The 27,149-nt window shown below is 44.3% G+C and overlaps 1 protein-coding gene across 5 annotated transcripts in view; it reads left to right on the top strand.

Moving 5' to 3' along the window:
- The window catches only part of VPS13B (vacuolar protein sorting 13 homolog B), a 645,914-nt gene that overhangs the window by 505,825 nt on the left and 112,940 nt on the right, over positions 1-27,149 (top strand). For 4 of the 5 annotated variants that reach the window (XM_055125276.1, XM_055125277.1, XM_055125275.1 and 1 more), the window contains exons 35-38: positions 2,788-3,183; positions 21,431-21,633; positions 24,653-24,860; positions 25,255-25,439. In XM_055125276.1, the coding sequence (XP_054981251.1) occupies positions 2,788-3,183; positions 21,431-21,633; positions 24,653-24,860; positions 25,255-25,439 (992 nt within the window). The remainder of the gene's footprint in view (positions 1-2,787; positions 3,184-21,430; positions 21,634-24,652; positions 24,861-25,254; positions 25,440-27,149) is intronic. The other variant, XM_055125278.1, reaches the window with a different exon arrangement.

Genomic DNA, 27,149 nt, shown 5'->3' with positions numbered 1-27,149 from the left:
TAAGTTATAAGGTCTGTATGGACAGTCCTGTCATTGATAAATAGGCATCACTTTATTTCAGTATCCTGAAGATTATGCAGGCAAGAAGAGGAATATTAGACAAAGGAATAACGTGGACACAGACTTAGAGGCATGAGAGAGCAAAGGCTGGGGGTTGTGGACTCTATATTCTGGGATGTCTACTGTGTGAAGTGGGCGGTGATTACACATAAAGAAAGGAAAGACCATTTATTTATTTGGTCTTTCACCCCACAAAGAGAGAGGACCCACTTAGAAGGAATGAGCCAATCAGGATCACGTTTGACACAAAACATTTGGCATTTATTCTGTGCAAACTGGGTGGAAGAGACCCGGTCTCCATAGAGAAACCACTCAGGAGACTATAGTGACTGAGCAATAGCGAAGGTGTGGAAGGAGAAGTGGAGAGAATGCTGGCAAGAAAGAGGTTGGATTCAAGCGCTATTTGGAAGTAAAATTGATAGAACCTAACATGTGAGCAGATGGGGACCAGGAAAAGAGGGGGTGAAATGAGTGAGGAGGTCAGGTTTGAGCATCTTAGTAGATTCTAGACCCAGTCACTGGAATTATGGATTGTTCCAGATAAATTGATTTGATAACCTTGGGGGAATTCACTTGAAAGAAAAACTTCACTCTTGTCTCCCTACTTACTTCATTAAATACTCAGCATTTCCGAGGCTTAGGCGCTCCTGCACTCCGAACAGTGCCATAGTGAGCAGTACCCATCGTCTGGCAGCTGCCAGCTCACTGGGCATGACAGATGCCGGAACCTGTAACTATAAAAACAAAAAGGTATTTGATAATGGCTAAATGCATGGGATATTCTGGAAACAGTGCGTAAAAGATATCCATCAATCAGCCCCAAGGGTAAAGAAAGATTTTCTGGAAAAAATGATTCAAGGATTGTATCTCCAAGAACGAGTGAAGAGAGTGAGAGGCACAAAGTTGGCTTTGTTGTTGTTGTTGTTGTCTTTTAGGGGCTTGTTGTTGTTTTCTGTAGCTCTAGGACCACAGCAAGAAGCCAGGCTCTGTGTGGAGGCAGCAGTCTGCAGCTCTCCTCGTACCGTTCCGGTCAAGTCAGGAACATGAACCCTGAGTTCCCCAGTAGACATGGGGAACTCCTTAGATGGGCCACTGAGCCATTTCTGTGGCTCATGGTAGATGCAGCGCACATGTGATGGATGCAAGAAAAAGCAGCTTCGGGATCTGGCCCTGACAGCTGAACAGCTGAGTCTTCTTTCTGCTTCAGCTTTGTTTTTCTCTCTTGTCACTGTGACCTGTTAAGCGCTCTCTCTCTCTCTCTCTATCTCTATCTCTCTCTGTCTCCCTCTCTCTCCCTCCCTGTCCCTCTCTCTCCTCTTTTTCCATCTCTCTTCCTATCTCTCTCCCCCTCTCTCCCTCTCCCTCTCTCTCCCCCTTTCCTTCCCCCTCCCTCTCCCTCTCTTTTTCCATCTGTCTTCCCATCTCTCCCCCTCTCTCCCTTTCCCTCTCCCTCTATGTCTATGTCTCCCTCTCAGTCCCTCTCTCTATCTCTCTCTCTCTCTCTCTCTCTCATATTGTTTTCTGTGAAGAATTTCGGCCCTATAAGAAAGGAGGTCAATACAGAGCAAATAGGGGTCTGAGTGGTTGAACCATATAGGCATTTTACCCACCAGCCTCTCTCAGTAACTAAAAGTCTACTAAACCTAAAAAAAAAAAATCCGCAAATGTTGCTGGAATAACTGGGTATCATCATGCAAACAATGAATTTGGATTCCCTACCTCATCCAATACCCAAAAATTCATTCATAGACCCAAATATAAGGGGTAAACATTAAAAGACTGTAAATATAAGGGGTAAGCATTAAAAGAATCTGTAAAAGCAAACAGATGTAAATGTGTCGTATTGGTTTAAGCTATAGTTTCCCTTTACAACACCAAAGCACAAGAAAAATAATAAGCATGTTGGGCATAACAAAAATTAAGATGTTTGTATTGTACATGATACCATTTAAAAAGAAGCTGTAAAGATAATCAACAGAATGGAAGAAAACATTTGCCAATATGGCATCTAAGAGGGACTAGTATATAGATTATATAAAGAAGTCAAACTTCAGCTCTTGGCTATCGTAAATAGTGCTGCAGTGAATACAGGTTTCGTACATGTTTTCAAATGAGGATTTCATGCTCTTTGGATAGACCCTAGGAGTGGGACTCCTGGGTCATATGGTGACTCAGTTAGGGCTTGGCTAGACCCAAGTAAGGAGGCATGGGGAAATTAGCCTTTATAAAAGCTTGGTACTGGGAGAAACTGAAGAAATAATACAGTGGGTGAGGTGCTTGTGATACATGCAGACAACCCAGATTTGATCCCCAGCACCCCACATGGTTTCTTGAGCCCCACCAGGAGTTATTCCTGAGTGTAGGGAAGGAGGGAAGAAGGGAGGAGAGGAGAAGGGATGGGAAGGGAAGGAAGGAGGGAAGGCAAGGCAAAGCAAGGCAAGGCAAGGCAAGGCAAGGGAAGTCGAGGTGAGGCACAAGAGTTACTCAACAGCCCAATTTTGCTGTGTGCCGGCGTTTCTGCCGGTGCTGTGCTGCTACTGGAGAGCAGAGGGTGAGTCTGTGATGGTGCATCACCACAGACAGTGGTACGGCAGGTAAGGAACCCAGGGGGAGGGTTCCCCGAGCACCCACACAGGTCTTGGCCCCCTTTCCCCTGCGAGGGACAGGGCAGTAGAAGCTCCTGCGCCCCACCCAAGCTTCACCGTTTCCTCCCATTTGCCCCTACAGCAGACGTCAACGTGGACATAGCGAAGCCTTTCAAAGCAAACCTGAGCTTCACCAAGCTGGACCAGGTGACCCACTTCTTACAGAAGATCAGAAGTGCCCACCTCAAAGAGACCGCAGGCCAGGCTGATGCCACCGTGAGCAGAGACGAGCCCCTGGCCCCCAAGGGCCACTGGAGAAAGTCCCTGAAGCCCAGAGCTGCTGGCGATGGTGCCTTAGAGACCCCTTTTCAGGAAACTCTGTGGAGACTCGTGTCCTGCTTCCAAAAAATCTCTGTCCACACAACTCAGATAGTGGTCTCCATGGAAACCGTCCCGCACCCAAGGAAACCGTGCCTGACAGCGTCCTTATCAGCCCTCTCTGGGAGCCTTCATGTGAGAGCCATGGCCAGAGCCCCTGGTGAGTCCTGGAGGGAAGTGCGGGGCTGGTGGGCACCCCAGCTGCGTGTGGAAGGGAAATGCTGCCCCCGCCCTTCAGACTGGGATCTCTCTGGCTCATGAGCATTTGCCCATACTTCCCAGCAGTCCTTTGAGTCCAGGTATCTGAGTGCCCTAAAACACTGCTTCCCAGCGTGGGCAGTAAGGCACGCTGGGGGCTCTGGACTGATGTGGGATGGGGGAGGGGTACAGAGGAGCAGTACTCTCCAATGCAAAGTAAATTGTGTGGGGTGCTGAGTGGCTTTTTAAATTTTATTTATTTATTTATTTTCGGAGACGGGTGATAAGCCAGATGAACTTGGGAACAACTGTCCTAAAACTGTTCCTCTCCTGCTCCTTGGGTATTCTCGTCCTGCCGTCCTTACACCTGCTTACCCCTAAATTTCCTTTTACTGAGAATAGCTGTCACAGACCCGGGGAATATCAGGTTTTATGGCCAGTTAGTTCACCGACGGGAAAAAAAGCAGTGTCTCAGCTGGGCAGGTGTGCCACTGAGATGCCCGGGTCGCCCCAGGGGCGAGGGGACAGCCCGAGTGGAAGGCGGAGTTGGGGTTCCTGGGCCTCAGCTGGGTGCTGCAGTTCCCTCCTTCCTCCCCAGATTCCGTGGCCGAGACGCTCTGGCGGAAGATGGGCCTAGGTGGGAAATAGTTTCAGTCACAGAAACTGCTACTGTACCCGCAGGCACAGTGCCAGCCAACGGGAGACGTCTCTTTCCACTTCAGTTTGCAGAAAGTCAGGCTGGCAGGGTGGGTTTGGGGGGCCCAACCAACTGGTGACGGGCTGTGGCGCGGACACGGAGGAGACACAGGTCAGGCGCTGGAGCCGAGCATTGGGAATCATTGGCCGTTTCTCACCAGAAATCTTTGTGACCAGGCAGGCAAGAGGACTAAGTAATTTTCCTATCATATTAAAGTTAGAGATAAAAAACGTAAAGGCCAAGGGATGGGAAAGGCGGCAGGCGGTCCACAGGCCACTGCAGCGTCTGACTTACCCCCAATGAGCCACGGCCCATAGGCCACAGGCCTGGAGACACTCCGCTCAGTGCTCTCTTCATCCTCATTTCGTATTGTAATCATTTGCGAAACACGCATTTGGCCCCCTCTCAGAGATGCACACTCAGCCGAGTGGGCTGACAGCTCGGAGTCCAGCAGTGCTCAGGGCCACCAGGGCCACACCAGGTGGTGCTGGGGAGCCATGCAGTACCAGGGACTAGTTATGCACTCTGCCCTTTCGAGCTAGCTCCCCGCACCCCCATTTTGTCTTCTCAGTAAACATCTCAAAGTCCAATCAGAATTTCTCCCTGAGCTCTACGCTCATATTCTCATTCTAATTTTATGACTAGTTTTCTGCTTCATACCAGAAAAACTGTGCCCACTTCCTTTTATAGTTATGCTTTTAAATCTAGTCAGATGCTAAAATTGAAACAATAACTTGAAGTCAGATGCGCTTTACAGAAGTCTAATGTAGACATCGCAGTGTATGTGAACAGACCAAATCAAAGCTGACGGTAGCCATGTATTTTTGAAGTGTAATAAACACAACTCTTACCTTCCCTGCATTTCTGCCTATGCAGTGACGTATTCAAGCAATTTTACGAAGATAATGGAGTCAGCAAAATAAGTCTAATTGCATGAAATAAGACTGTGTTGGATTCTTGTTACTAGTGATGGCTCATTTCTAAGAGCTTGTAATTTAGAAATTACTACATTTTTCAAATTGATTTTTAAGTAATCTAACCTTACTAGAAGTAAAATATAAGCCTTTATCACCGTGTTTTTATCAATTTTTAAATTGCAGTAGCATTGCATTACAACATATGTTTTAGCTGTACATCATTGGAAATCAACATGGTAAATACTACATTAAGTTCAAGGACAGAAAAATACAAGCTTTGGTGAATATTAATTTTTTGTATAGTCAGTTGTCTTAAAAACTCAAGCCTTGCAACTTGGATGAAGTACATGTTTATATATTTCAAGGTATATTTTTTGATAAGTGGTAGGTAGGAAGTATCCCCTCACTTCCCCCTCAAAAAAAATCCCACTTTTTTGGGTACTCTTCAAGTGACATCAGTTGACATCCAACCAAAATTATTTTATAGTCTGTCTTTGAGCTCAAATGGAGTTAATGTCAGATTTTTATAGTTGGACTCTAATGCAGAAATACTTAACTGTGTCTTTGATTTTATAGTTTATATAACTATTGTGACCATCTGCAGCAGCTGCACTTTTCAAATTATTTGCTGAGCCAAATTGAGCACAGTGACAAAAGTAGTCATCTCAGATGTACTATTAAACAGAGAAAGAACAAGGAGCATTACCCTAGTACTGTATAGCCATCTGCTGTACAGATGTTATTGTATAGAATGACTTAAGATAAAATAATTGTAGAAAATTTTCATTAAAACCTCAACAATTTGCACTTGTTTATGCGAATCTGCATAACTCCCCAATGAGACAACACACTTGGGGTTTCTTTGGTTCTCACTCACTTTCTCTTTGATCCTTTTTGATGTGCTGACTTTAATAAACACAGTCAAAAACGCTGTGCAAAAACATCATGGAAAAATCTACAAAGGAACAATTATAGCCGCAGAAACTACTCTAATCCCTAACTTACGCAAGCTATTTTTAGCGAAATATTTTTTTAACACTCTTTATGTGACAATGTTATATAAACAGAGTACAACGGTCCTTTCCAGATGAGTTTTAATTTAGGAGCTGAAGTAGATTTGTAGGGCTCAAAGACTCTTATGTTCTCCAGAATATTCAGCAAAGCACAGTTGGAAATGTGTTACGAAGCGCAGTAGCATGTTTTTGTCACTTCTGAGAAGTAGCAAAATTATTTATGTTTGCCTCATGATTCTATTTCATATCATCTAAATTGATAAGCATTGGAGAAATGTTTAGGAAAAGGAATAATAAAAGATTGGGAGGGAGGATGTTCATTTTCTTCCCAAGACCTTGTCAGTGCTTTGAAACCTGACATACTGTACTACCCACTTACTGGCTTTTCAAACTCAGTAGGAAGCAGATACTAATTTCAACATTTGAAATAAATGATTAAGTAGTTTTCACTTTAAAGACTTGAAATTTTGCACTATTCTTAGTTTCTTGTGGCCCTGAATTACGAGATTTTTAAAGGAACCGGTTTGGTTTGTTTTTTTCTTAAATTTTTCTCCACAGAGTGAGTTTAACGTTGACTTGTCATAGCCTAACTCATATTTCTGCTAGAATACTTATCTTCTTCCATATGTCTTTGGTCCAGCAGCCCTGACACTTTGATTTTAGTAGACAGACAAGCAAATGTACTATTTGTCTTTTTAAAGTTGATATATAGGAGTGCAAAAAAAAAAATCCTGTTGTGTTTTTAATAACTGAAAGGGTCTCATTTAGAAACAAATGTATGAAACATTTTAAGGCAGATAATATTTCTCTTGCTGTTTGTTAAATCCATTCCAGTCTATAGCATGTTCTTCTTCAAAACACCCCCCACCCCCATCCAGAGACAACGCAGCCTCTTGCTGTTTGAAGTATGTGTTTGGAAGAAACCATAAGGATGTAGCTATAAATTCTGAACTAGCTGTGTAGCACTTTCCACGGGCAGGATGGGGAGTGAGCAGCCAAGGAGCTCTCCTGTGGCAGTAAATTATGGCTCTATTAGGCCGGCACGCCTGGGACCTGGGCAAAGGAGGTACACGGAGTGGGCAGGGAAGTAGCCATCCTCTCCGGGACCCTGGGCTGAATTCCCTCCAGTAATGCACGATAGGAACAAGTGAGGCACATGAGGGGCCGAGGGGAGAGTTTTACTGGTACTGTCTAAGCTGACTCTTGTGTCCAAATTGGGGAAAACGCTCACGATGCCTTTTCCATGGGCACACGGGGGGGGGGGAGGGGGGGAATTTTCATCCCGGCAGGAAGCAATGAGCCGAGCCCCTCCCCGCCAAAGAGTTGTGGTTTAAATAACTTTCACTCCCCGGGCCTCTGTCATCCAGATGTACTTATCTTTGTATATAAACAAAAGCCGAGAGAGAGAAAGCAAAACCACATTAATTTTTTCGTGTACACAAAGACCTCTTCTCATGTTCGCTGAATTCGGGGCCCAATAAACTGTAAGGAACCTGGAGTTCCTTTTCATGTGCTGAAAAGCAAAACCAGGTCATTAATTGGTACAAAGTGTCCCTCGGGCTTTTCCCTGCCCAGGGGAATAGATCTCCAAAGGCTAGGCTGAGCCCTCGCCCGCTGCAAATGCACCAGGAAGTGAACGTTCGATTAGATGTGAGACGGCCTTCCAGAATGTGGCTGGAACAAGTCATCTGAGACCACACTCCCAGAGGCCTTCTTTACGTTTCCAAAGTATCTGCACTTCTCCCCGGTGCCTGAACAATTGCACACGGGTGCTTGCCCCCTACACTCCCCGCTCCCCCAAACCCCTGCCCCATTCAAGCCTGCAGACAAATTTCACTCCCCTCGGCGGCTGTGGAGGCTGGAGTGGAAGTCCGGCTCATGGACAGCTATACAAATCACTGACACCGCTTAATGAATATTGGGTGTGGGCACAGGGGCCTGTCACTTTTGACACTGTGTCCCAAGTAGCTGAAACCCAGCACTCCCCGAAAGGTGGAGACCTCTTTGGGTCTGTAACATCTGGGATTTTATTTGTCATTTTGGCATACCCTGCAAGCGCAAAAGAAAGAGTAAAAGGGGATTATCTTGACAATGAAATGAGTTACTGAATCTTGTGATAATGAAAAGCAGAGGAATTCAAATGCCTTTCTATAGTCCCCGAGGTCGAGGTGCGTTTATGGTTTTGCAGAAGTAAAATGTAGGCGGGCAAAGCAGATGGCCGAGCCTTGGGAAACCCAACACCCCTGCGCAGAGCCCCGGCCCCCCCATTCATCCCGCTCAGATCCGCTCCCATTACTCTGTAACAAGCTTCAGAGCTGCTACTGATCAACTGGCAGGTCCCCCTTCTACTCTTAAATTTCCTGCATGGGTTCCAACTGTGCCATCCTTCTGTGCATACTAGTAGACTGTCGAGGCTCGCCCCAAAAAGTAGGAATAGGAAGTTCCAAAAAATGAATGGAAACAAGAAGTAAAATTCTGGTAATCTGCTACTCCCTCTCCAACCCCCCACCCAGCCAGTGGCCCACGTTATTTTGCTAATATGGTAGGAAACAGCCCAAAACTGTTTAAGACATTTCTGTCGGGGAGAAATCCCGTGTTCTCTCTGCTAAGTAATCATGTGCAACTGGAGAAGCTCGTACAACTTTCATCCTCCTGGCATCATAAAATATTATTGGGTCCAATTTTAGGCAATAACAAGCAATTCAAAGCCACTACCTGAAATGGGTCTTTTCTTCACACCCTCAAATAGACAAGTAACCATTTAAGAATGTTTGATGTTTTGAAAAACACCCCAGGAGCAGAAATCTGCTCCTTTTCAGGCCTGCTTGTAAAGTCACTTACTCCTGTGTTTATCCAGAGGACCTTCATGAAGACTTTTACATCTTTCATCTGGGATAGCGCAGTTCTCTAAAGGACTCAGAAACTGTTTTACAGTATTTAAAGAGATATCTATTGTGGCATTGCTGTCCTGCATGCATATTTATGTCTTAGTGCTTGTGTGGTGATTACCGCAGTGGCCACTGGAATTCCAATGGGAAGTCTCTAAAATGCAAAGGTTGGTAACTTCAAAAATACAGTGGATAGCTACCACATGCAGTTTCATTGCATGCGTGCATGGAAATCAGCAAATCTTCCACTGAGCGCCCAACTCTGAAAGTCGCGCGGGGGCAGTGGACGGAATGTACCTGCCCAGGCCTTTCTCGTGGGGAGATGAGCTCATCTCCGAGAGATAACCATCTCTGACTTCTCCTTCTGATTCATCACCAACCTGAACTCCGTTTGAACCTTGTTAGACCAAAAAAACAAGCAGAATTCCTGGCCCAAACTATAAAATATAATTAAGGCCTTTTGAAATGATGTGTAAAAGAACATTACCGTCCCCCACTTAGAACCATTACCACCACCACAACCAATAAAGTTAAATCAAGCACTGCCTGTAATGGATTAAAATAATAAATGTTCCTGGATTTCAGTGTTTGAAGAAAACAGGCTCCCAGCAGCCCGGGCGGCTGAATGGAGGACAGACATTTATTAATGACGAGTTCAAGGGTTTGGCCTGTTAAAGATCATGGCTTTCTGCTTACCGTGTGTTACACATCTCTTACATTTTTACGCAGCCCATATGTGTCCAGATGCAATAATGAAAAGCTTGCTTTTTTTAACAAAAGGATTGTTAATTGTGTAAATATGGTTCCCTTGGGGAATAGGAATTCTTCCTAGGACTGCTTCTTTCTAATGGGAAGGCCACACGTCACCAAGTCCTTATGCTCTTCCTCGTCCGTCCCCCTTCAAATCTTGCTCCTCGGTAATGCAATCTCATTCTCCCTAGTGTTTTTCCTGACCAAGTTCCAAATGTAATCAAGGCAACTAACTCTCTGCCTTGGTTCTGTTTTAGAATTTTAGTTAGTCCTTGCACACACTGGACCTTAGGTGCTTTCTGCTATAGAAAGACATCCCATGCTTTTTCTGCTTTCTGGTCTTAAAAGTAAGGCAAAGATCCATTTCTCTAGATTCAGATACATTTGCAGAGGCGCTGGGACAGCTGATCAAAATTTCTCAGATGCACATACTAAAACAGTGTGTTCCTGGGACAGGAGGAAAGGGGAGTTGGGGATGATGAAAATGCTGATGATTAACATGAAACTCTTCACAGCGCAAAATGCTTTGGGAGCAGATGGTTTCTGACCCGAGTTAAATATCTGAGTGCTTTTTGTTACTTAGCTTCTCCTCTGCATCCTAATGATAACCCCGTCATCAATCTTAGGTGCCCAGTGGAGGAATCAGTGTGGTCCAGGTCTGGAATTACAGGAAAGGAGGAGGTTAGAAGTACTAATAACAGTTTTGTAAACTACAGTGCCTAAAATTGTCACTGTCACTGTCATCCCGTGGCTCATCGATTTGCTCAAGTGGGCACCAGTAACATCTCCATTGTGAGACTTGTTGTTACTGTTTTTGGCATATCAATTATACCACGGGTAGCGTGACAGGCTCTGCCATGCGGGTAAGAGTAAGATACTCTTGGTAGCTTGTCAGGCTCTTCCAGTGGGGCAGAGGAATTGAACCCGGGTCAGCCTTGTGCAAGGCAAACGCCCTACCCACTGCACTATCACTCCAGCCCTGCCTAAAATTAAATTAAAAAAAAAAAGTAAAGTAACCCTCTGGCCCCTACTCTGCTGAATTTGGAACAGCATTTAGTTTTATGCCTGTGGTCACAGCAAGTTGCCCTCTCATCCACATACCCAGTCAGCTACTTACTAGAAGTTTCTGGCAAACTGTAACTCAGCCAATGATGAGTGACTAAGGACACATATTTGATGTTCTTTCCCTCTCCCATGGGGTCCCTGGACCTGTAGGCTATCTTGGTACAACCTACATAGGCCTGAGGGATAGCTGGAGAGAGGGAAAAACATTTACTCATGTTTTACAACCCAGTGATCAATTGGAAAACTGGAATTGCTAAGCGCTAAGTAATGCAGTGAATTTTCTGAAGCAGCATGGCTCTGGAAAGAGGCAGATCCAGAGCCCCTCCCACCTGCTGACTATTGGTTGGCTCCTGTAGAGCCGCTCCTCTCTACCAGGGAGGCAAGAGTACTTGTGGGGGAGTAGCTCGGTTGTAGGATGCTCGCCTTTTCCACAGGGCCCTGGGTTTCATTCCCAGCATGCCCCGGCCCCAAAATAAACCCTTTAATTCACAGGCCATTGAGAGAGGGTGAGGTGAAATACAGGGGCATAAAGGCGCACTTTGGGTGCTCTGTAAATTAAGTGCTCGGTAAATATTGCTCTTTTTATCACTTATTCGCCCCCTTCCTTCCCCCCACAATTTAGTCATACCATATAAAATAAAAGCTGAAATCATTGATCATTATTAAATTTTAAAGCTAAAAATTATCATCAAGATCATCCTTTTTAAAAACAAGAATGCCTTTTAGCCTTTGGTTCAGTCACCAGTGTCCCATACACTGCATTTCGCTAACATGACAGTACCAACTCAGTATGACTCTAATGCAAAGTTCGAATCAGCACACCTCTGTGACTTTGTCGCTGACAAACGAGTGATTTCCTCCAGCTTCTCTAGAGCTCTAATACCTCCAGAACTGCCATGACAATGCACCACTCTGTTTGCCTTAGAAACTCCATTGAGACCCCAGGCTCACCCTTGCCCCTTGGCAGAGTGATAATGAATGTGATTTTCTCTGGTCACTGCAGTAGATTATATGTCTATACCACATATCCCTGGCTTCTAATGTTCCTGCCGTACCAGGCATTGCACCCTGAGTTATGTAGCTCAGCATCACTTTGTAAGCCACTGCAGCAAATTCCTTAGCAAGTCATTTTGCCCTCAGCCTAGTTTGAAAAAGTAAACTCCCTTGTGACTCAGTTCTTTTAAAAAAAAAAATGCGTATCCAGGATTTTTCTTGGGTAGCCCAATCAATCAACTATGGAATTGCCTCACAAACTTGTCTTGCTACTTCTCTGTAGGATGGTTTTCCTACACTTCCCAGTACGGACAATAAGAGTTGCCTGTCCGTTTTATTTGAACACATCTGCCTGCTCTAGTGGAGTTTAGTGTTTCTAATACACTGACAGGCTGTAAAATGGGGAGCAGAGGGAGTGGGTTAGATGGGGAAGAAAGAGGCAAAACCATTTGATATTTTGAAGTTTCGTTTGTCTAGGATCCTAGAGCCTGAAAATATTTCTCCAAATGCACTTTCCAGCCAAGAGTCAAGAGTAAGTAGGCAGTTGAGTAGACATTTTATCTGTCCTCTTTCATTTTATTTTATTTTTTTTTTTTTGAGAGAAGGGGAAACTCTACTACTGTTTTCTCAATGGAGAGAATGGAAAGAGACTCAGAATCCCAGCTTGCACTCCCCTGGGAGGACGGGGTAAAATATTAGGAGCTGGAGGCCCCCGCTCTGCAGCACGGATTCCTGAGCTTCTCAACAGGAAGACCTCAAGGGACATTGGTACCCCCGTCAGCTTAGCTGTATCCCTGTAGTTGTCTAGCACTTTCATTACCCTATTTTGACTTTATTTTTAAAATTTATTTTTAATGTACTTACATACTGTGGTTTACAACGTTACTCATAATACAGTTGTTGCAGGCTTTTCATGCTCCTACACTAATTCCACCACCTGCGCGACCCTCCCTTTTCCATTGTCCCCGTCTCCCAACCACCACCCAAGCCTGCCCTCTTAGCAGGCAAACAATAATTTGTTTCATATTGCTTGTTACAACCAAATGGCTAAAGGAGTTATCAAAAATACTTCAGTAAAAGGAAATTTATGAAAATTGTTAGACTGCATTATGACATTAAGTCTTTGAGGATTTACTATGCTGTTTGTCATTAGTTGAGCCTCCCGTATTATTGTTTTTATTTGTTGAGTTTATCTGACTTCTACTTTCTCATCTAACTTGGTGTGTTCCTGTGCTCGCTTCGGTAGCACATATACTAACTTGGTGTGTTCCTACTGGAGTTTCGGTGCTGTAGAATTTGGAGGTGTCATGTGGCTGTGTATACGGCCGGGCAGTCCAGATGCTTCATTCTGTAGAACTGGAATAAATCTGTAGAAATTCTTAGTGGAGCCATGAGTTAGGCTGCAGGTCATTGGCATGGCACAGTAGTGGCTTACAGCTGCAGCTTCTGGGGCTCTGACAGGGCAGTGATGTGGCCTACCCCCTACCCAGGCCGTAGAGTTCTCAGCCAGGTGTACTGGTGTGTCCATAAATTCCAGCTGCTTGTCTTGCATCTCCTCAAAGGTTTAGGCTGTGAATCTGAAGAGCAGGACTGGCGAGTGAGTCAACATGGTGGTGGTGTCTGTGAAAGGTGGACATGACTGCGGGGCTTCCAGAAGTATGAGGGGTTGGAGAAGGCTGCCATCCCCACTCCGAAGAAGATCCCAGAGTTCTCAGCCCAGCACTGGGGTGCCTGGAGCTTATGTGATTTGGTATCTCCGCAGAGAATCTCAGTGAGACCGTGAAGTTGGGCTTAGGCCATTGGCATGGCATGGTTTTGTTCCACATATTAATCTTCCCTCATGTTTTAATTCGCCATATTAATAGACACAAATATAGAAGCTCATTACAAGACAGAATGCAGTTCAACAGGATGTGATCACCTTTACATCTAGGTGGAGGACAGGGCTTTGTTGTGGCTAACACAGCCATGATGGCACCTGTTCTTCAACAGAACTCATTGAAGGAACTCAAAATGGAAAGTGTATTGTAATCATATATGTATATGGACCAAACTTAGAAAAATTCAGTGACCATCATCTCATCATTGAGGGCCAACTTTCTTAGCTCCTAACCTTTGTCCTCGCCATGTGCTCATCCCAGAGCCTCCCTGTGAAAAGGATATGTAGCATGTTTCCTCATGGCTGTGTGGAACACATACATGCTGCCTAGGTGGTAGACTCAGATTACTTTCATCTGGGAAAAATACCTGGCTGTGTCTCGATCCAAGTGTCATCTCTTGGAGGACACACAGATGCTCGATTAGCATTTTGCAGGCAGCATTAGAAAGGGTGCCCCCCAGGGGGCCCCAGGATGGGGTGTGTGTGTGTGTGTGTGTGTGTGTGTGTGTGTGTGTGTGTGTGTGTGTGTGTGTTCACCAAGTGTGAAGGGCTGAGAGCAAGTTGTTAGCATTCTCTAAAACAAGTGGTTGGCATTTATTATTAGTCTTCTGAAGGAGGATTCTAAAGTTCATGGAACTAGTTTGCTCCTTGAACTCAATTTCTATGCTCTATGGAAAGGATGTCAGTATGCACACTGGCACAATTAATTTTGTTTATCTCACCATTTGTTTCTGAAATAACTCCTCCCTGTTGCTACACCTCATTTAATTTTGCTTAGTGATCTGCCAGAGCTTAGAGAATAGCTTTTTTGCTTGTACTTGCATATCCTAACCAGGAAGAAGAGTTACACATGCCTCACCTTGCTTTCTGTTGCTGTTTCTGCCCAATTGCAGGTTTGGTTTTGTTTGTTCAGATTTTTTTTTGAAGGCGGGGGGTGGGGGGGCAGGCATTAGTGGTTCTCAGGGCTTATTCTTGGCTCTGCACCCAGGGATCACTCTGGCAGAGGTTGGGACACCAAATGGGATGCCAGCCATCAAACCTTCATTGACTTCATGCATATAGTCACTGTACTATTTCTCTGGCTCCTTTTCCTACCAGACTGGTAACAGGGAAGTCTTCAGCCTATATGAATGCTGAGTGGTCTCAGCGACCCTGGATTTCTGTGTGCAGTGATATATAAAATAAGACTTAGCTTATCCCAGGGAGGATATTTAGCACGTTTCCTGATGAAAAAAGCCGAAAGGAGGGAGGAGAGCTTCTCAACGAGTGAAAGGAGAATTAATAACCCTGTCAGGAGACCTGGGATCATTTTCATATTCTGTGGTGCAAGTGTGAAGTGTGGTTTGCCATTTATAAATGACCCTTTGTGAAATGCATCCCCACTCTTTATTATGAAATGATCACCACAGCCTCTTATTACTAGCCATTTATACCAAGATTAAAACCACTTGAACCAACATGTTTTTCTATTATTTTGTTCAAGCTTTCTAAAAGCCAGGCAGGAACTGTCCAAGTTAGAACAAAGACTCTCCCCAGCCTGAAAGCTGGAGCTTGTGGGCGAGCCTCTGTTAAGAGGCAGAGTCAGCCCCGCACAAGGTGGCGTAGCAAGTACAGAGGAAGACAAGCCCTGGGGGCAGGGGGCAAGTGAACCCCGCTCCTCAGAAGTGCCCCATGGCGTAGTTCCTGATGGGGGGTGACACAGAAGGAAGTGACGGTGGACAGGCAGGAGCATCGCCATGTTCCCTCTGGAACTTCAGGCAGCACCTCAGCCTGTACCCTCACTTGCCTGTGCTCTTTGCATTGGCACGAACCTGTGCTCAGTGCCAGTATGACCCAGGAAAGGGTGAGAGGAAGTAAGGGTGGGCTGCAGGGTAAGCCATCGAGTGGAGGGGAAATGGAGTTAAGCAGCAAGAAAGAGAGGCGTGTGGCGTCCACACAGACACCCAATCCTTGGGGCAGAAAGACGGGCAGTGCCTCAGGCGCCACCTGCATGTTCCCCGACACTCCACTTGCACTCAGAGCTGCTTACCACGTGCCGGCTGTCTTGTCACCTTTACTCACCCTGACTGCATCTCAGACCTGATGCCAACAAACAGTCCTGGAAAGAGTGTGCCCCAGGGATGTGAGATGCCCAGTGGATGTTGGTTGACTAATGAGGGCACACCTGGGAACCAAGGCAGAGATGAGTCAGAATCTCCAAATTCTAACGAACTTCACAGAAGCATGGGGGCAGCACTTGTTTCAGAAGCTGGTGTGGTTTGGGAGACAGTCATTAGGTCAGGAATCAGCCTGAAAAGCACAGGAGGGGAGACCTCCACCCAGATCAGCTCATTGGAGGGATGAGGGGGTACAGAAGACTGGGGCTTCTTGAAATTCTCCTAAGAGAACTTTATCATTTGGGATGCAGGAAATCCGAGCTAAATAGCTTGCAGCCTTTTCCTGGGTAAAAGCCTGGCCAGCACTGCCCTTATGCCTGGCAGGGACTATAAGTACAATTTGCAGTGAGACTCTAGGTGGCCCAGTGTCCTACCACCGTTGCCTTTTTAACTTTAAGCATGGGAAGCAGTGTGAGGGATCTTTTTTTCTGAAGTATTTTTGTATACCTTTGAGGCAGGCAGTTAGGTAGGAGGAAAGGGCACCCCAGGCAGTGGAATTCCTAAGAAGGAATAAAACCTTCTTGACCCACGTATTGACCCACGAGGCTGCAGAAAGGCCACCTGGCAGACACAGGAACTAAGGCCTAATCAGACTTCGCCTGACGCCAAGTGACTCAGAGAAAGCTGGATCCCCTATCCCCTGCCCCCCAGAAACTCCAGCAGGAACTAAAGCCAAGGAAAGGAATTTCAGAGAAGACCATCAGCCATTCCCAATTCTACCCCCTTGGCAGTCACCCTAGCAAAGGACTCTGACCTAGCTAGAAAGCCCCACATGGGGCAGCCTGGAGAAACCCTATAAAAGCCAGCTTAAACAAAGGAGGACCTCACGTATGAGGCTCAAGCCCAAGTGCCTCTTGTGCCCATATGGCCAAGCACATGTGATGCCCGAGCACATGTGTCGCCCGCATCTCCTCTCTTGAAATGTGTACTTGGGCTCTCTCCGCATTTGGAGTCGCCCACGGTGTCTCTTGAGTGTGTTGCTCTCTCTCTCCCTTTCCCTCCTTCTTATTCCTCAAAAAACCTCCAAATAAAATCTGGTTTTACTTCACTGCTCACCTACTCCTGAAATTCTTTTCTGTGAGAAAGACAAGGACCTTGAAACCCTGGATAAGGCTCAGACTGGCTGCTTTGTCAACCCTAGGCTTCTCAGCTGGTCCCGGGGTGGCAGAGGCAGATTGGGAGAAAGTGACTATCTTTCCCCTCTCTGCTTCACATAAGCCACCTGCTGGGGTGCAGCCCAAGGACTTCCCCTTCTTGAGGTTTTTTTTTCTTTTGTCACTTTTACTTAACCTCTGAACCAGATTTAAAAACACCAGAGAGTATCAAATGTGAAACACAGAGAAGTTTCCAGACCTCCTAGTGGATATCCTGTGGAGCCAGCCATGGGATTCAGCTACCAATACACAGTGACAGCTCTTAACATTTTTGTTACTTGTTTTTGTAATAATTCCAATCTAGAATATTTTCTTAAATATTTTAAGTGGAGTAACTCTTGGAAGTTAAGAACATCCTTCTGGTGCTCCAAGATAGCTCAATGGGCTGAGCCTGTACTTTGCCTGGAGTCCATCTCTGTAACTTTGTGGTTCCCCCAAGCACCACCAGGAGCACCCACTAAACACTGTGCAGTCCCTAAGCACATTCTGTGTGGCCCAAACACACACACACACACACACACACACACACACAGAGTGTGTCTTTGTTAAATTATTTGAGAAGAGTTAGGCACTATCTAAAGAATACACAAAAGATAGCATGATGCACATTTGCACGTTTTGTCATTCTGATGCCAGTCTTCTTTAGAGAGAGACCTCAGGAAGTAATTTAGAAAGTATAATACCACTTGAAATCGTTCTTGCCTGAAGAACTACCTGCTGATGCCTAAATTTTATATGTGTTCTTTCTATACAGGATGATATTGTCACATGTTTATAGAAATACCTGTCCAGATGGAAGCCACTGTAGAGAATCGCTCTTGTTGTTCATTCATTGTGCCCTGAGACTCTGTGGCACTTCAGACTTAGAGGCTGCCAACAATTATGTCATTTCTTTTCCTTAGTAGTCTTTTTTTTTTATTAGATCATTTCATAAAGTTGCCTTGTCTTCTTTCTTTTGCTTTTGTTTTGATCACCCACTGGGAAGTGATGGTTAGTGATGAGTTAGTTGATTATATTTCAGCACATCTGGGACCAAGGGTGATCTAGGCATCCCCCCCTCCCTTTTAAACCATTGCATTTCCTCATGCAGATACTCTAAATACCACATACAGGTGATACTATCCTGTGTTTGTACTTCTTTGCTTACTTCATTTTACATGATATCTTCGAGTTCCATCCATGTTGTAGCAAATTGCATGATTTCATCATTCCTTACAACTGTGTCATATTCCATCTGTATGTATACCACATCTTGATAATCCAGTGATCTGTTGTGGGACATCTAGATTGATTCCAGGGCTTACTTGTTAAGGAATAATAGAACTAAATACCCGAACCACACAGTCAACAACACAAAATCATGAGACCCAAACTTTAATAATCAAACTTAAAAGATGCCTGTCAAGATGGCAGGCTGGGGCAGGGGGATGGTTGAGAGGGAATCGGGGAACGCTGGCGGAGGGAAGTTGACACTGGTGGCAGGATCAGGGATGGAACATTGTATGACAAAAACCCAGCTACGAATAACTTTGTAACTCATGGTGCTTTGATAAAATAAAATTTGGGAAGACAATAAAAAGATACCAGATACCATTGAATGGTGTGGGGCAGGCTTCTCACTAAAATAGGAAGATTTTACAAAAATGAAGATGAAAAAGTGGGAAATCACCAGCAGTTTCAGTGTGAATCCATGGTTTTATAGATACGTATTAATGGATAGATTCAGAACTTTGATCAACTGTATTGATTGAACCTGGGTCGGCTACATGCAAGGCAAATGTAGCTCATTGTACTGTCGCTCCAGCTCCCCATGTGAACATTAAAACCTAATATCGTATGACAAAAAAATAAAGAAATTCTTAAAAAAAAAAGACAAGGACAGAGGCCCTATCGTGGAGGGGACTCAGTGACTAAAGCTGGCTTAGTGTAAGGAGCCGAGTAATGATAGTGTTAAATTATAATCCACAAAATAAAGTAGCCACAATTCCATCGTGATACAAATGAATTACTGAACTAAGAAGTAGGGTAGGAAGGACAGGTGTGCACAGCACAGCTCAAGGTGGTAAACATTGAGGAATGACAGGAAATCACCAGCCAGAACCAGTCATGGAGGCTGACATGAGTGAGTGACCTTTGATGTAAAAGAAGCTGTTTGCATGACTTTCTGGTGTCTCCTCATAACACATTCAAATTTTACAAATGATGAAGTAAAAACTTTACAGCCGTGAAATGTGACCGATGCCCCTTTAGCCCTGCAAACAGAGCCCAGATCGGCAGTGACAGAACACGGGCAGTCACCAGTCTCCAGGCAGTGTCAGTGAGTCTCTGGTGTCACCACAAACTCACACTCACTCTGCTCCAGAGCCTGTGGGCCCTGAACGTGAGCAAACGAGGGACCTGTCACAGGCAGAGTCAACCGGGGAGACTCAGGAGACCCAGCAAGGACTCAGCGGAATCCTGGGCCAGCAGTAGGATGGAGGTGGCCCAGGTGGCGGGATGTTAGCCAGACCCGTTGGTTACTCAGTGTATCGCTGTGGCTGTCCCGACTTCAACATGGTACTGTGGTCACAACCCAGCCCGTAGGCTATATGTGATAATGGGAACTCCTGTCTGTCCGTTAAACAACTCAGAGACAGCTCAAGACACGGTCAGATTATAAACTGTTGGTTCTGTCCCACAGGACATGTCCCTAATAAACTGCTAGAGTGCTGCCCGGAATAGGGGGGTCCTTGCTACAGTTTCTTCGAGCTTTGATAATGGGGTGCTTGTCCCTTTCAACCACTTTCTGTCACCACGGTCTCCCTTTCTTGCTCTGTTATATAGAACCAGATAAATCCATTAGTCTTAGAAAACGAGAGTAGGCATCCTTTAAAAGAATTCCAAGATTTTTTTCAGCCTGGATTTCTGATATTTTGATAAAGGAGAAATGAGATAATTGAGCTAGAAAGCTGTTGTAATTAAACCTTCCCTGTATGCAGGGCCCTTCAACATGGACATTGAGATTACCAGCTAACAGGGTGCAGTATGCATGAAGATGCATGAAGAGAATTATGAGAATTATAATCTTGGATTCCCTGAATGCTTAGTTGCCAAATATGCAGAATTAAGCCTAAATTTTTATGATCTCATTATAACAGATTCCTGAGTAATGAATTGGTGGGTTTTTTATTTAGCAGATACTTAATGTAAGGATGGCTTAAATACTTCCAGAAACATAAATTATGACCATTTAAAATCCCCAAGATAAAGATTTTTTTTTAATTCTCAGGTATTTGGGGACTTGTTTATTTTTCCCTTTTAAATTTTCTGTGTTCCTTTATTCTAAGTGGAGCACAACTTTGAACCAAAAAAATAGTATGTAAATGAAATAGAAGTCTAATTATGATTATATTTGATGAAGAAATTTAAGGAATTGACTATTTTGCCATCGTAAATTGTAGCATAGATTTTTAGTTCTAACATTTTCGTCAATATAATGTCACCTGTAGAAGATCAAAAGTTGTGTATCTTAGTTTTGCAATAGGAAATACAACATATATGAAGCTTTCAAGTCTCCACAGAATTGAAAAGTTAATATGGGTACTGTACTTTGAGCCGTGTCTACTGTGGGCCTAAGGTGTTTTTTAATCTTTCATTTCTTAAGGATCGAATGTCATTAGAAAAATAAGCCATGGGCATTATAAATGTGGTCTGGTGAAGTTCAGTATTTACAGTGACAATTCAGAATATAAGCTCTCTGGTGAAAGCTAGACCTCCACTCTAACTTTGCATCCAAGTATCTTAACGTGTGCCATTGTTTTATGAAAAGGTTTTGATCTACACTTCTAGTTTAAGTTCAAAAGAAAACCTGCATCTTAAAGTATATTCCTTCTCTGAGTATATTTACTTTGAACTATAGCATAGAGTTTTTCTCATAAATCTAATCTGCGACTATCTGTTTTTAAGACTTTGTAAACTTCAAGTGGTTATGATGTGTGAAGTTTGGATTAAACCAAAATTTTTAGAAAACACATGTTACATATTTTGATTGTTTTGAATTTTAACGTGAGCCAGTCAAAGACTTTAGTGTCCCGCACAGTAATAGACTATACTGGTTTACTGTAAGAAGTCCCAGAAAATTGCGCCCTCCCCCGCTCCTTAACCTTCCCACCCCCACCCCCCACCCCATCCCCGTGAACAACAAACGAAACAGCTGCTCCTATTCTTAATGGAGTTGTTTAGAAAACTTGCACAGTTTAATGAAAAATGTCTGCTCATAAAACTTAAAATGCTCACACGTGGAAAAAGTCATAATGTTTTGGCAAAAATTGCTTTGTTGGGAATGTGCATGAACCATACATACCTGCTCCATACTTGAATTCTGTGGAAATGGCCAAAAACTAAGCGAGGGAAAGCCAACTGAAAAGGAAGATTATAACAAGAATGAATCAGTGTGCTTTAAAAATACAGCCACAAGGTCAGAGAGATCTCGCAACAGGCTGAGTACATGCTTTGTATGTGGGAGGTCCAGGTTTGATCCCCCAGCGCCATCTGGAGCCCCCAAGCACCATTGGGATATGACTCTTAGCCCTTGAGCAACGCCAAATGTGGCCCCAGAAAACAATTTCTTTAAAAAATGCAGATAGCTCTTGCACAGAAATACTTTTGACAAAGATAAAGTAAAATAAATGCTTGTCTCCAATTTTTGTGTTTTTCAGGTGTAATTCTTGGGTCATCATGTCTTCTGAGCATCAATGACTTGCTCCTTAAAACAAGTCTCAAAGAGCGGAGCCGGACTCTGATAGGACCGTGTTGTGTAACTGCTGATCTGGAAGCTAAATGGTGCAAACACAGCGGCAGTCCAGGCCCAGAACAGTCCACCCCAAAAATAGCCGTGGATTTAAGAGGAGGTCTGCTACAGGTGTGTGGGGGTGGCCAGACTCTTCCCATATGTTTTGTGCGAAAGTGGAGTTTGCTTTTTTTTTTTGAACTGTTTGAAGTTTAAGTCTTGGTGTGGTAGAAAGAAAAGGTACAATCAGCCACTCTCGACTATGCTTCTAAAACCACTTTCTCGTAATACCCAAATTACACAGTTCACCCCATCAAAGTTATGATTCATGCTTGTTCTGTGTTTTCAGAGTTGTCTGATCATCATTATCATTAATTTGAGGACATTTTCACACTTAGCCAGAAACCATCTCCTTCTGCATTCTCTCCCTGTTATTCTCTACTTCCCTCTAAAGGCCTGGCCATTACTATCTGCTCTGTTCCTCCATATTTGACTGTGTTTGATACTTCCTTAAATGCAATGTACGGTATATGGTCTTTTATGACTTCTTCCACTTAATATAATGTTTTCAAGACTCGTCCGTGTTTTAGCAGTACTTCTTCCCTTCCTGTGCAGTATCACATTTCATTTATCCATTCACCAATTAATAGGCACTTAAGTTCTCCTGGCTATTATAAATAATTCTGCTATGAACATTTATGTACAGGTTTAACATGGACATATGATTTCAGCTCTCTTGAATAATATGATTCGGAGTGGAATTACTGAGTCATTTTTTTTTTAATTTCATAATGTGACTTTTCTAATTACAAAGCAGTGATACTCTCGGTAGCTTGCCAGGCTCTCTGAGAGAGACGGAGGAATCAAACCCAGGTCGGCCGCATGCAAGGCAAACACCCTACCTGCTGTGCTATCACTCCGGCAAGCTACCGAGAGTATCTTGCCCACATGGCAGAGCCTGGGAAGCTACCCGTGGCATATTAGATATACCATATTGGATATGCCAAAAACAGTAACAACAAGTCTCACATGGGAGACATTACTGGTGGCTTCTTGAGCAAATTGATGAACAACAGGATGACAGTGATACAGTGATACAAAGCAGTGAGCCTATGTCAAACCCCTTGCCATCAGTAGAACAGACTTCTCCTATGCATTGATATCTGATGACTAATACTAATACTAATGTCTGATAAGTCATATTGCAACTTCGTAGGCATTTGATTTGCAAGTATAACCTATATAACCAAACCCACCCAACATTTTTTTCTTATAGTTGTCTATTTGGATAGACTTTAATGTATTTTTATATGACTTGGTCTTCCCCAACTTGACATGAATCATAAAATGTCAAGGGATTCACAAGTACACAAGAATGGAAATTCTTGATTAATGATTAATTAGGAATATTCTGCATCAATATCCTATTTTCATCTGAATGTTGTTGCCCCAACCTTTTTGCCAGCATTCTTTTATCTTAAAAAAATAATTGGGAGAGGGTGGGGTTTGAGCCATGTACAATAGTGCTCAGGAGTTACTCCTGGCACTGCACTAAGGGATCACTCCTGCCAGTGCTCAGACAACCATATGGTGTGCCAGGGGTCTAGCCTGGGTCAGGTGCATGCAAGGCAAGAGCCTTGGCCGCTGTGTTCTCTCTGTCCTGCTTCGCCAGCCTTCTTAGTGGCATGTAAGGACACTGGGTCAGAGGAGCCTGATAACGCACTGCCGTGAGTTGCTTTGGAGATGTTTATCATCTCTGAGAAATCATGTATTTAATAATAAGAATGTGCTTTCTGTGGGGTTTGAATCAAGAATATATTCATCATATCACCATTTTGCCAAGATCACAAAGTTAACTCCACATGAAAACACACAGGAAGAGTAAAGCTGAAGTATTTTCTCAGCATCATAAAATCACTGTCTCTCAACAACTTAGAGACTGTGCTACTCTCGAGCTTGACTTTTCACTTATCTGTATTTCACAGTCCAATGAAAGCACAGTTGATGGTAACACAGTGGACTTGGTACCCTGATACGCCTTGATCCCAGAGAACAGAACTGTGCTTAAGTTTTAAAACTTACCCACAAGTCCCCAGGGCAATGGAGCTATTCTCTTCCACCTCAATATATATATTCTAATACATTCAGAGAATATTGACATCTTTGAAATTTTGAGCCCTTTGACTTTAACCCTAAACTCCCCCTACCCCTAAACACACACACACACACACACACACACACACACACACATACACACACACCCTCCACCACCACCACCACCACATTACCACCATTGTTAGAGACAAATGTTCTACACACAAAAAAAAGGAAGCTCTATAGGGCTAGAGATACAGTACAGTGGGTAGAGCACTTGCCTTGAACACAGTTGACTGGAGTTCAATCCCTGATATTCCATATGGGCCCCTGAGCCTGCCAGGAGTAACCTCTGAGCATCACCAGGTATGGGACAAAACCAAACAAAAAAAGAAACTTTTCGTGAAGCACCACAGCTCTTGTTCCATATCTCTGGTGTGGCTTCTGTACCTCTGATTTTTGGGGACTCTGGAATACTGTGTGTTGACACATGTGACTAAATGCTGAGTTGGGTTCCTTTTAAATTCAGTTTCACTGAACTGTTCCTGTATTTTCCTCTGATGGCAAAATTTCAAATAAAGGAACCTATAATCAAGGTGTGTTTATTTAATCCTATGACAAAACAAGGGAAGCTATTGACAAGGTTTTTGCTATTATTATTGTATTAGAGTTGAGCTAGAGTATCTTTCTTGCCTTCTCTCAGGCAAAAAATGCTTTTTTCTCTCATATGGCTTTTTTTCTCTCTTAAAAATAAATCATAAAGATGACCCCATAGCAAAATAATTTCATCCTAAATTCAGGATTTCAAATTATGGTCATTCAAACAAGGTAGAAGGTAATGGGTTTTCTTGTGTTTTTTTTTTCCCCTTTGTACATTTACTTAAGTAAGTGTAGCCCATAGGTCAATTACTTCTTAGAAACTATGGTTTAGTTATTGTCAGTCATTAAATTGAACATAATTGCAGTCTTACGTTAATTCAGATATGATTGTGCCCAATTATCCTCCTGAAGTGTTTGTATTTAAAAGCCACTAAATTTTTTCATATGATTTTTGAAGGTTTTCTGGGGCCAAGAACATTTGAATTGTTTAGTTCTTCTGCATGAGTTGCTCAGCGGCTACCTTCAGGATCGGGGGAGTTTGGGAGCGCAGCCTTCAGAGGCAGAACCACAAGTGCCAGCTCCTGTGGAGAAGAGTCAGACGCTGAAAAGCGAACACAGTTCAGATGACCTGCGGAGCGGTCTCTTTCAGTACATAAAGGATGCTGGTACGTAGCCTTTTAAAATGTCTGCCTGTGCATGTGTGCTAATTGCCCACTCACTGAATGCTAACTCATTAAGACCAGTGGAAAAGCACATGAATGCCTGTACTACAAAAAGTAAGGGGTTTGACATGCCATCTGAGTGGTAGAGTGCTTGCTTTGCATATGTGATGCCCTGGGTCCAATCCCAGGCACTGTCAGAAATAATAACAATAATAATCTAATAAGACGTAAAACTGATTCATTACTGTGCCGTCTTAAAGGAAAACTATTGTTTCAGACAATAGTGCAATAATGAACCAGCTTCTTTGAACCTTCTTTATCCTCACAGTTTGTTCTTGCTTTTATAAACCAACCTGTCGGCCTTGAGAGTAACAGTAATGGTACTTTGATTTGCCAGACCCTTTGAAGCTGCCGGGCGTCTATGAAGTGTTTTTTTCCAATGAAACTGAAGAGAGCCCCGGGATGATGCTGTGGCGGTACCCTGAGCCCAGGGTCCTCACCCTTGTACGAATAACACCCGTACCCTTCAACACCACGGAGGACCCCGACATCAGCACAGCCGACCTGGGCGACGTACTCCAGGTATGTCACAACTGCATGCTAGAAAATCCAAATTGGTGGGAAAGTACGGGGCAGAGGGGAAAGCGTTTGGAGAGTGCCGTCTCTTCCATGGGCGGTGTCAGAGAGCCGTACACACATGTGTATGAACATGCTATGTACGCACGCTCGGCGTTGTGAAGAAGGGACCAGTGTATTTATTTATGTGGTAACAGTTGGGATTATTGGTTGGATGCTTAGTTCTGTGCCAGGTGGGGCATGTAGCCTGGCTTAATAGGGCAAACAACTCACTCCATGTCACATAACCCCTCTCTAGCATTTCTAGATCTCCTCTAGATATATTCTAGAATCAGATCTGCTCACATCCTGTCCCAGTGGGTGGCTTCATTCTCACTTCATTTCCCATGAGATGGTCTTAGTGGCGGAGATAGCTCCATGGGAACCGCCCAATACTCATTGAGTCTGGCCGTCAGACTCATGAGTATGTGCAGTGCCTGACATGTCGGCTTTCTCTTTCCTGCAAAGGTCACTGCGGATACCACTGTCTTTTCACTCACTGGTAAGCTAAAGATCTAAATCTCTCCTAAAGTGGTTTTTCTCTTCATCTTTCACCTGTTCCCAGCACACACAGCCGTCCACTTGAAGCCTGCAAATCAGCCTCCAGAGGTCATTTCCCGAACTCCCTTCATCTGTTCCCCCTAAGTTCTGCCAGTTCTACCTCCCAGATAAATCCCTGCTGCATCCACCTCTCCCTGCTCCTGCCAGTCTAGCTTGAGTCTGGCCTTCCCTGTGCTGTTCCCGACACTGCTTCCTGGCTCCCGTGGAGACGTGTTCAGACAGCCCTTCTGAACACCACGGCCCAGACCACACCACGCCCCTAACTCACAACCACGATCTGCCTTCACCCCAGACCTGAGTAAAGTTCAGGCTCTCACTCGCCCTCAGCCAGCCTCCCTCTACCCCACCCCCCTTTGTCACTGTGACACACCTACACCTGGCCCAGAGTCCAAGGAGCCATTGGTCTTGTTCCTCACCACATTTTCTCGTCAGGAACCAGCGCAGACACTAGCAGGGCTGGCCCAGCACACTAGCCTCAGCTCCCTAGCCTCACTAACTGCAAGTCCCTCCTGCCACGCCAAACCAGCCTGGGCATTAGTTTACTTCCTGACTCAGAGCTATACTCATTAGTCCTTTTGGTCATAAGTGCTCACATCAGAGTCAAGACACAGATTCAAGGGGTCCAAGATCCAGATCTCCGTAGGTTGTTATATCCCTGTTTAAATGAAATTCCACATGATTACACCTTCGCCGGCGGTTCCTCTTCTAAATAGTAAGCATGTCAGCATTTTGTCATGTGAATTAGAATGGGCCGAGCGAACTGACCACTTGCCATGAGTTTGTCATAGACTACTGTGATTATTTTTTCTCCAACATCGATCTGCGCTCTCAACAAGTTGGCTTTGATTATTTTTTTTCTTTTTAATTTTCAGAGGTTTGTGGGCCATACCTGGCATGTCCAGTGGCTGCTCCTGGCTCTGTGCTGGTGTTGGGTAGATCATGTGGGGTGCGAGGGGTGGGACTGGGCTTGGCCATGTGGAAGGCCGGTGCCTTAACCCCTGTGCTCTCTCTCCAGCCCTGCTTTGATTCTTAAACCCTCAGATTTGTTTCCCCCTCCTATGAAGGTCATGTTCATAATTATCTTCTCTGATGTTATCTCCCTTATCTCATTCTTGG

Source organism: Sorex araneus, chromosome 2 (assembly GCF_027595985.1).
Source record: "Sorex araneus isolate mSorAra2 chromosome 2, mSorAra2.pri, whole genome shotgun sequence".
In the NCBI taxonomy this organism is placed as follows: domain Eukaryota; kingdom Metazoa; phylum Chordata; class Mammalia; order Eulipotyphla; family Soricidae; genus Sorex; species Sorex araneus.
Note: the sequence above shows the minus strand (reverse complement) of the source record. Positions and strands in the feature narration are given on the sequence as shown.